Source organism: Medicago truncatula, chromosome 7 (assembly GCF_003473485.1).
Source record: "Medicago truncatula cultivar Jemalong A17 chromosome 7, MtrunA17r5.0-ANR, whole genome shotgun sequence".
Classification (NCBI taxonomy): domain Eukaryota; kingdom Viridiplantae; phylum Streptophyta; class Magnoliopsida; order Fabales; family Fabaceae; genus Medicago; species Medicago truncatula.
Genome location: NC_053048.1, coordinates 26385818 through 26395675, shown reverse-complemented (window position 1 = coordinate 26395675; position 9858 = coordinate 26385818). Strand labels below are relative to the sequence as shown.

Here is a 9858-nt window from a genome sequence, read left to right as displayed (position 1 = left end):
GAAGAGGTACTCTTGATTGACATGGTCTTCAATACTTTTGAATTCTGCATAATATATTTTGCAAATTGAAGCTCACAATCTGTGTATTTATAACCTTTAAGCAAGCATGTCTTGAGTTGTGTTGAAAGGCATTTTGGAATAGTCGTTGGATCCACCCAATTATCCACAACTTCCTCTTCATTCTCAACATCCTATCAACAATTCACATTTTTTTTTTTATAAAAATAGGTCAAAAAGTGGTGAGGTAAAATAAAACAAAATCCAAGACACAAACCGAACCGAACCGAACCTCATGAATGGTAAAATGTTGAAGTTTGGGACAGTGTTTCAGCATTCCTATCAACCACTTCTACTTATCACGATGATTATGCTTAATGATAAGCTCTATGTTGGTTAGATTGTGAAACTGATTATTATTTCCGATAATCCTATCCTGTTGCAATTTAGAAAAGTTAGTCAAACCCTATAAACCTAGAGTGAAAACTCATAGAGGAAGAAAAAAAATCTCCAAATCACAACAGTAAATAAAGTTAGTTAATTAAAATTCATAACCATAATATTATTCTTACAAGTTCTGCACGCAGAATCTGAGCCTCTGTGCAAAGGAGAGTGACCAGATTCATCAAATAAGAAGGTGATTTTGTAATGCTAACTCTGATCAAATTTGGTAGTAAGCTTATAAACTTTTTCACTATAACAGAATTTTCCTGTATAAAAACCCACTCCACATTGTCTACACTTAAATCTTCTGCTTGCAATTCCTCGAGAATGGGACAACCTGATAGAATCTCTACTAAATATTCAAAACGTTCGAAAAGTACACTAGACAAATGGAGAGTTTTGAGCAGAGGGAAATCTACAACCCCGTGAGAAATGTCATTCACTTTAAGCCCTTTCAAATGAAGAGAAACAAGGGTCCTACAACTGAAAATGCTACGAGGTAATGTTACCCTGCCAGGCATTTCAAGATTGAGGTCCTCGATTCCACGTTGTACAGCAGCGTGAACCTCTAAAGCCCCGATACTCCAAAAATGGTGAAGTATCGTATCCGACACGTATCCGATACCGATACGCTCCGATACATCCCGATACGGGTATCGGGCAATTAATATTTATTTTTTTGAAAAACAATGACCGATACGTGTCGGATACGTCCCGATACGCGTATCGGAGAAGTATCAGACAGTTAATATTTATTTTTTGAAGGAAAAAAAATGACCGATACGTGTTGAATACGACTAACTTGTACTCCGACACAGCTTACTTATACCTTGACACTTATCAAGTCTGGCAGCGCTATCAAAATCATAGTCTCTTCTAACCTAAAAAAATATGGTTTCTCGTCACCACATAGCAATAGCTATTCTCTCTTCTAACCATTACCACTGATTGAATTCTACTCTGTTTCTCTTCTCTCTAATGTTATGTTTCTTCTGCTGTTTGTTTTCGATATAAATTAGTGATAACTGTTAAGTAGTCAACATTAGATAAAGATGTTCTTTTTTTATAGTACTTATGATGTTCTCTTTGGATGATACTAATGATGTTTAGCTATATTCTATCTAATTTGTGCGGAAAAAATATGTAATTGTCACTTGTTTTGATCATTTCATTAATGTGAATGTTTGTTTATCATCATTTTTAGTTATGTTTATACATTGTACACTTATACTATTAATTTTAAATTTAATTTTTTAAAAACGTATCGAGTCCGTATCGTATCGGGAGTTTTGAAAATTTTCCCGTATTGCGGTATCGGTATCGTGTCAGGTATCGAGGCTTCATAGGCAGTGGCGTTGCTAGGACCTCGGATCACGAGGTTCAAATTTTTCAACTTCAAGTAATAATTAAAATATATATGTGTGTGTGCATATATATAATAAATATTCAAAAAGAAAAGTATATTATACTAAACAATTTACGTACAAACTTACACATGATTGTCCTCTACGCGGTTTTATATCCTAAAATCGGCGAATAATCAACTCATCGAATCAACTAGCATGGCGGTTCATTGAACTATCGATTAATTTTTTTCCGGAATACTAGAGTATCAAACAAATTAAAGATTATCAAATTTGAAGAATATATTTTTAACCAAGTGATTCTACAATAACCGTCATCGGTTAAATTAATTAAATCACGTAGATTAGTATTGAGTTTTTTTTTGGTGTCAATTAGATAGTCTAATGACTTGAACTTATACATTTTAAATGTGAAGAAACGAGGAGTTTGAGGTTCAAATCCCTACATTTATCATGTAATGTCTCTATCAAGTAAGTTAAGCTCATAGGAATGTATAAAGTTTTTTTTAAGTCATATATAACTAATGACATAGTTTACACATTTAAAATATGAATTAAATGTTGTAAATATATTCCCTCAAAAAAAAAAGTTGTAAATATATGTTACGGGTTGTAATATAAATTGCACTGCACATGTTTTGTTCACGTGTTAGCATTCTAATCCAATGGTAAAACAACTAATCTACCCAAGCAAAGAGATTTGGACAGCAATAATAACAATGTAAACAAGAGGGAATTGTTGGTGCAATTTGGTGCAAACATATATTTTCAGGAGGTTCATAAGTAAAAATTACAAAATAATAGGTGGGGATTGTACATATTGAGGGGTAGCAAGTGCACACCCTGGAATGAACGTGGCTCCGCCACTGTTCATAGGCGTGAACAAATCGATTGATATCTTGTGGCTGGATGCCAGAGGCTTTTGAACATTTGAGGTGGAATGATCGGAGGGGTAAAGTAATGTCTCGTAAAAGAAAGACAGAGGACATAAAATGGCTAAAGGATTCCATGTTTTGAAAGGTTTCGTCTTCGAAGTGAAGAATAAGAACTGATAGCCATAATGGGTTCCATCTCTTTGAGAGAATGCTTGTGATCGCAGCAGTTTTGGTTGGAAGAAAAGAAAGGATGTGCCATATAATTGGATTTGGTAGAGCACTGATCCTATCTTCTTTTGGATTTGAGCGCGACATTTCAATTTCAAAACACTAATCCAAAAGCAGAGTTTTAAACAAAATCGAACTGTGTTTAGAAATTGAGAAGAACGATTCGCTATTTAGAACCCTCTGGATGGGTTGAAATCATGGTAGGTGCAGTGGGTTGAGAGTGGAATATGAATTTAGGGTTTTGTTGGTGCTGAGAGTGGAGAATGGTTTGAGAAGAAGATAGGAGTGGGGGAAAACGGTTTCGTATAACGTGAGGAGTTGGTGTTTAAGTCGACTTACTCTCACTCAGTATATTGTTATTTTTTTTTCTTACAAGTTACAATTGTTTTAAATATGTTTTTTATTTTTATAAAGTATTAGCGAAAAGCCGCGCACGTCTTCCGTTTATAATTGTTTTAAACATATTATTAATGATATTTTTTTCTTTTTTATAAAACTAGTATTTACCCGGCGTTGCTTGGGTTACACATATTTAAGAAGAAAAAAAAGAATTATGTAAAGTATCCGCAAATAAAAATTTTAAAGGATCGTTATGGGACGAATATCTTAATAGGTACACGCGAATAGAACAAAATATACCATATTATAAATACTCGTAAATTTATAGATGCGCAGACAAATAAAATTAACTAAATTTACTAAAAATATTAACACAGAATAAAATTATCTTTTTTTAAGTTTTCAGGACTCGCATAAATCCGTACCCGTTATTAAATTAATAAAATTATACAATTGTTGTTGTGTTACTTGAAAAATTATCTTCTCTTCATGAAACATAATGTTACTCAATTTTCTAATTAATAATTTTTGTCTAATTAGTAATTTGTGAATACCTGATTTGAAGTTGTTGAACTTTATGAATAACAACGTTAATTATTAGTTTTGAATTATTACTGGGTGTGTTTTACTCCCGTTTTTCCTAAAAGTCTAAAATAAAATAAAAATTAAACATAAAATATTCGAAATTCAATAAAAAGTTATATGTTAAATACCACTTTTGGTTCTTTTAGTTTGACAAAATTCCCAACTTAGTCCTTTAAGTTGCGAAAGTTTTAATTAGATCCTTTTAGTTTGACAGAATTCCCAAGTTAGTCCTTTAAGTTTCAAAAGTTTCAAATAGGTCCTTTCAGTTGATAAACTATTTCACCATCACTGTTTCAAAAGTTTCAAATAGGTCTTTTTAGTTTAAACTTAAAGGACTAACTTGGAAATTCTGTTAAACTAAAAGGTCCTATTTGATATTTTTGAAACTTAAAGGACTAATTGGAAATTGTGTCAAACTAAAAGGATCTAATTGAAACTTTCGAAACTTGAAGGAGTAACTTGGAAATTCTGTCAAACTAAAAAGACCAAAAATAGTATTTGGCCTAAAATATATAATAGATAAGATCAAAAATTTGTTGAGATATTATGCCAAATTAAATATTAGTTTTAAAAAATAGAAAAATAATAAAAATATTGAGAATAAACGTGGAAGTGACACATGACATATAAAACCTTACTTTATATATATATATATATATATATATATATATATATATATATATATATATATATATATATATATATATATATATACATGGCAGTGGCTAGAATTCACTTTTTTTAAGGTGAATAAGTGGGGTATATGGGATTCGAACTCTCACTTCTGCATATAATAATGCATGTCCCTGCCAACTGAGCTATTTGGAACGAAATGTAATATATTTAATTGCTCCACATTGAGGTACTCGTTATTCTTCTTTTATTATATATCTTCAACCAATCTCCTCGTTGCCAAATAATAAAATATCTTTATTTTCCTTCCAATTTCCATACCTTTTTTTTTTCCTTCCCTTTAGCACTGAACCAAACAATGCTGAAAAGACCTTTTTTTTGTGTGTATGGAAATGCTTAAAAGACTTGTAAAGCAAAAAATAAAACTTAGAGAAGAAACTTTATTTATCTCATTTACACAACATTTAGTTCAAGATATTGATCTCATTTACACAACATTTAGTTCAAGATATAAAATTGTACTATAAACATGGGATATGGTGAATTTTGACAAGACCATGTTGACAAATAATCGATAAACGCTCTCTAAACTTTGATGCTTCCTTAGTTTTGGTGAATTTTGAAACGCACCTCATATATTACACTTTTTATTTATCAAAGAAAGTTATTATTATATAAAATCTCTTCACCTACATAACCATTCTCCTCCACGAGTACCCTTCAACTTATTGTACATGTCGACGCCTCTTCTTCGCGCAAGCAATCGTGGTGATGACCTACATAGCAAGGCCCACTCCATCCATAACTATCATACACGGGCCTCCCATAAAACTGTGGGGGGCCACCTTGTCCAGGACCATAAACATGCCCGTAAGGAACAACTGGCGAAGGATATGCAAGAATGGACATTGGCGCTGTCTGAGGAAACATTACAGCTGGTGCAGCCGCGGAAGGAAGTGGAGCCGGTGCCTGAGCCGGAGCTGGTGCCGGAGCTGGAGCTGGACTTGGATTTTGTTTAGGCGGGCCAGGTTGTGCAATCGGCTTTGCCTCGGGCACGGGCTTTTTTTCTGGCTCTTTGGGCTTCTCAGGTGCTGGCTTGGGTTTTGGTGGTTCAACTATTTCTATGCTTTTGATGGTACCACCCCCTTGACAACAAATATTGTCTCTTACCTTCTCTGGGCTGCAGCACACCACTCTTATGGTCACTATACCATTCTTCTCATCATATATTTGATCTCGAATTTCTTTCATTCATGAAAATTGCAACAACATAAACAACGCAAATACTAAAAAATTAAGAAGGTATTGTAAAAATAAACAAATTAAGAAGGTTTAAAAAAAAAATCAAGAAACTAAAATTAGGTGAAATTGAATAGGAAAAAAAATACTTGTTGATATAATTTTGTCAATTTTCAATACAAAGTCTATATTTAATGGGAACTATAGCCTAATAATATATTAACACCACCATACAAAAATATGTATAAGGAAAAATAATAAAATATGAGAGTAAAAGAATTATTATTGAAAGACTCACGAGGGTATTTGCAAAGGATCTTCTTGACTTTCTTACAGCATTTTCTACATTGAAGGTCAACCTTGAGTCTCATTATAGCAACCTGCATAAGTTCAAGAAAAGAAAGTTGCTTAATCAAAATTCAAGCATTTAATTTAATGGTAATTACTAGAAGTCATCGTTGTTTTCTTCAGGCGACACCGAGCTCAGCATATTCTGCTTCAGGATGAATGCAGGTTTCTTTGGAGGAGGAAGATCTACAATGTCACTGTTCAGCATAGAAATTACAGCCGCCATGGTAGGTCTGTCTATGGAAAATTCCTGTACACATAGAAGCCCTATGTGTATGGACCTCGTAATATATTTATGATGGATATGATCATATATTTCTGGATCTATCAGTGGTAGAATATTGCCTTCTTGCCATTGAATCCATACCTAAATTGACAAAACAAATGTCAAACATTTGAGAAAACTTTAGAACATCCAAAATTGAGTTAGATGAGAATTTAAGAGACTTACAAATCCTAAAAGGGTAAGAGAGTCGCAGTCATAAAAGCTTGAATTTCTTCTTCCACTAATAATCTCAAGAAGTAAAACTCCAAAGCTAAAGACATCAGATTTATCAGAAAACAGTCCTTGCATTGCATATTCTGGAGACATATAACCACTGCATTGAAGTGCAATTAGATAATTGAAATTGAATATCCAATCCAAGTATGCTACCATAGTTTTGAACAAAGGAAAAGGTGTATTGGTGTACTTACTAAGTACCAACAACTCTTCTTGTATTTTCTTGATCTTCACTCCCTCCAAAGATTCTGGCCATACCAAAGTCTGATATTTTTGGATTAAGCTCATTATCTAGCAAGATATTACTTGGCTTCAAATCTCTATGTATAATTTTTAGTCTGGAATCTCTGTGCAGATACAACAATCCTCGAGCTATTCCTTCTATTATGCTAAAGCGTTTCCTCCAATCAAGGATTTTACTTTTCGAGGCATCTAATAAATCAAAGGTAAAGCTTTGTTACTTTAATTTAAATGTAGCATTATTACAAGGTAAATTGTGTCATCTAAAACTCAAGATTGGACTCCACGCATTGAAAATATAATTAGCACGTTCCAAGACATCATAGCTGTTTAGCAATTGTTCATTGCTACGAAACATTTTCATATATGACGAATAAAGTTTAACCTCAGCTTGAATTGGGTATGGAGAAATAGGAAAAGGAGTGTCAAAGACTAACCAAAGAGAAAAGCATCCAAACTTTTATTTGGCATGTACTCATATATCAACATCTTTTCCTCTCCGTCAACACAGCAGCCAAGAAGTTTTACAAGATTGCGGTGTTGAAGCTTAGAAATGACCGCCACTTCATTCATGAATTCTTTTAGACCTTGTCCAGATGCTTTAGAAAGTCTTTTAACTGCTATTTCCTGACCATCATGCATTGTCCCCTAGAAGAGAAATAAAGATATAGCTAATATTGATAATGAGCTTAAATATCATTAAACTTGCTGAATTTAGTTTACCTTGTATACCGGTCCGAAACCTCCCTGCCCAAGTTTGTTGGATGAGTGAAAGTTGTTGGTTGCAGTTGCAAGCTTGCCAAAATTAAATAGTAATAGCTCTTGGAGTTTAACTTGTGACAGTTCTCCAATCGCATTGTCACTTCGGATGGTTGCTGATTTATTTGAAAATCATGAATTAGTGGTTGGAAAGAAGCATGAAACAATTAAAAAATTGACGGTGATTGTGATTTGAAATTGTTAAATTAAAGAAAACAGAAACTAGCTACTGTAATGAGATTGATTTTATCAAAATTCAGATTGTATATGATTTGAATTAACTTTACTAATATGTAGAAAACTCGTTTATAGTATAATTTGAATCCAATAAGATGATATATTACCATGGTGGTTAGTTCTCCTTCTCCACATGATATACGCACAAGCAAGAACTATGACAGTTCCTGTTAGCACTGTTATAGTAATGATGATGACTTTCATGTTTTTCTCTTTATCTGTAGCCGAGGAAAGTTGAAATTTTTAAAAACCCTAACAGGTGAATTCAATTAGTAGATCAAATAACAACTAGCATACAATGTTTACCAAGTTCTGTGTGTGCTACACGAATATACAAGTCAAGTCCTCCATTTGAGAATTTTTGTATGTCAACTAGGTTCCCAGTCCAAGACATACAACCAATGTCAGCATCATAAGAATATGCAACACAAGAGCAATTCTCCAGACATTGACTTTTGCATGTTTCTGATGACAGTGTGAGAGATGATCCGTCTGCAAAATCGGGAACTTTGACCATCGGCAGTTTCAAAAAACCATCAGCGTTACTGTCTTCACTTGTGTTTTGATTTCTGTATCTTTCGCACTGTTGAAGAGGTGTCCTCCTAACACATCCTTCGGTCCAATTTTGTTTATTCCATTCCTCTTTGTTCCTTGGCTCAAACCCTTTCAAACAGCTACATATTGGTGAGCTTTGTGAATTACAGCTTGCAAAATGTCCACATACACCATAAACATCACATTCCATTTCATGACTATTCCATGTTACTTTCCATTCTTTCTTCTTTTCATCCCACCATTTCTCTTCACAATTTCCTTCTGAACTCAAATTATAGATTATAAGACCAACTGTATCTGATGTTATTTGAAAGAATGAAACATTTCCTTCTCCATCATCTCCAACATGTAAACCACCGAGATAATGAGTTGTCATATATGGAAGCCCTGTAAAAATCTTACCATTCCACGGACCAGTTCGCCAATATGGTTGATTTTCATTCCATATGAACACTTCAGGTATAGTAAGCCTTTCAACACTCAAAGAGAAGCTTCCAATGGATGGATCATAAGGTGTTTTCCATGATGTTTGTTTTACTTTCTCACCTGTTATTTTGTTGCTAGTAAGTTTCATGTTTGGCAGCATTACATTTGAAGGATGCTGGAAACTCTCCCACATGGTTCTTTCTGTTGTGCCTTCAAGTAGTACAAGGTTCCCTGAATCTAAAAGCTTCGAACTTGAATTGGTTGCAACATTCGGTGCGTTGGATGTCCAAATCACCTCTTTCTTTCCGTTCAATACCACGAGATCATTACCATTATCAGATATTTTAACAACACCAGAAGAATCTTTGAGAGGTTGGTCTCTGTTAAGCACCCATAGGATTGTGAAATGAGGCTGCCACCAAATTCCAACATAACGATTCGTAGAATTTTCAGGACTAAAAAAGCCTAAGGTGAAGTTACCACTCTTGGAGCTTAGAGTTTCAGGGTCCTTGATAAACTGAGTTGATGTAATGGTGTCTATGGCATCACTAACATCTAGAAAATTAAAACACAGCATGGTCAAAATGAAGAACATGAACATATTTTTGTAATTGTTGAAATTCATTACTGAGATGATTGCTTCTAGTTATGATAAATTATGAATTTTATTTTTCATAAGTGACTAATTTTCCTGGCATGCTAATAGTCAACAACACGTTTTGATGTGACTTTGCAGCTGCGTATTGAAATTTTCATGCTATGTAATGTATGGTTCACATTATCATGGAGATGGACCACTTATTCAATGTTGTATTTCTTTATATTTTGCATGAATTTATGTTCTTTCGAGTTGACTTTCATTGCTATACTCATGATAGAAAATTGACTTATGTTTCTAACATATAACTGTATTTATTATAGCTTGAAGAAAAAAATGTAATATAATCAAAGGTATATTGGTAAAGAAATAATTTATTTATTTATTTAAAATGAAAAATAGGAAAGAATTTCCCTCAAAAAAAAAAAATTTGCACACATATCTGTTTTCAATTAAAAGCACGTTGGCATTCTACTACACCAGTCTATG

At 33.5% G+C, this 9858-nt stretch overlaps 2 protein-coding genes across 2 annotated transcripts; both read right to left on the bottom strand.

Moving 5' to 3' along the window:
• Positions 1-4908: 4908 nt before the first annotated feature.
• On the bottom strand, positions 4909-6158 carry LOC120576926 (alpha carbonic anhydrase 8-like). Its single transcript, XM_039827673.1, has 2 exons — positions 6003-6158; positions 4909-5709 (listed from the first exon to the last, which is right to left on the bottom strand). Exons 1-2 carry the CDS (start codon positions 6088-6090, stop codon positions 5186-5188), a joined length of 612 nt encoding a protein of 203 aa, XP_039683607.1. The 5' UTR covers positions 6091-6158; the 3' UTR covers positions 4909-5185.
• Positions 6141-9444, bottom strand: LOC25498310 (G-type lectin S-receptor-like serine/threonine-protein kinase At1g11300). The gene is made up of 7 exons (XM_024770902.2): positions 8097-9444; positions 7898-8008; positions 7518-7669; positions 7232-7442; positions 6749-6986; positions 6504-6651; positions 6141-6419 (listed from the first exon to the last, which is right to left on the bottom strand). Exons 1-7 carry the CDS (start codon positions 9394-9396, stop codon positions 6150-6152), a joined length of 2430 nt encoding a protein of 809 aa, XP_024626670.2. The 5' UTR covers positions 9397-9444; the 3' UTR covers positions 6141-6149.
• Between the last annotated feature and the right edge of the window lie 414 nt (positions 9445-9858).

Excerpts from the sequence above, each read along its gene's own strand:
- LOC120576926 (XM_039827673.1), bottom strand. The coding sequence starts at position 6,090 with ATGCAGGTTGCTATAATGAGACTCAAGGTTGACCTTCAATGTAGAAAA. Across the intron at positions 5,710-6,002 it reads GATCCTTTGCAAATACCCTC|AAATTCGAGATCAAATATAT; the intron begins GTGAGTCTTTCA and ends CATGAATGAAAG.
- LOC25498310 (XM_024770902.2), bottom strand. The coding sequence starts at position 9,396 with ATGAATTTCAACAATTACAAAAATATGTTCATGTTCTTCATTTTGACC. Across the intron at positions 6,987-7,231 it reads TTTGGATGCTTTTCTCTTTG|ATGCCTCGAAAAGTAAAATC; the intron begins GTTAGTCTTTGA and ends TTGATTTATTAG. Across the intron at positions 6,652-6,748 it reads AGAAGAGTTGTTGGTACTTA|TGGTTATATGTCTCCAGAAT; the intron begins GTAAGTACACCA and ends ACTTCAATGCAG.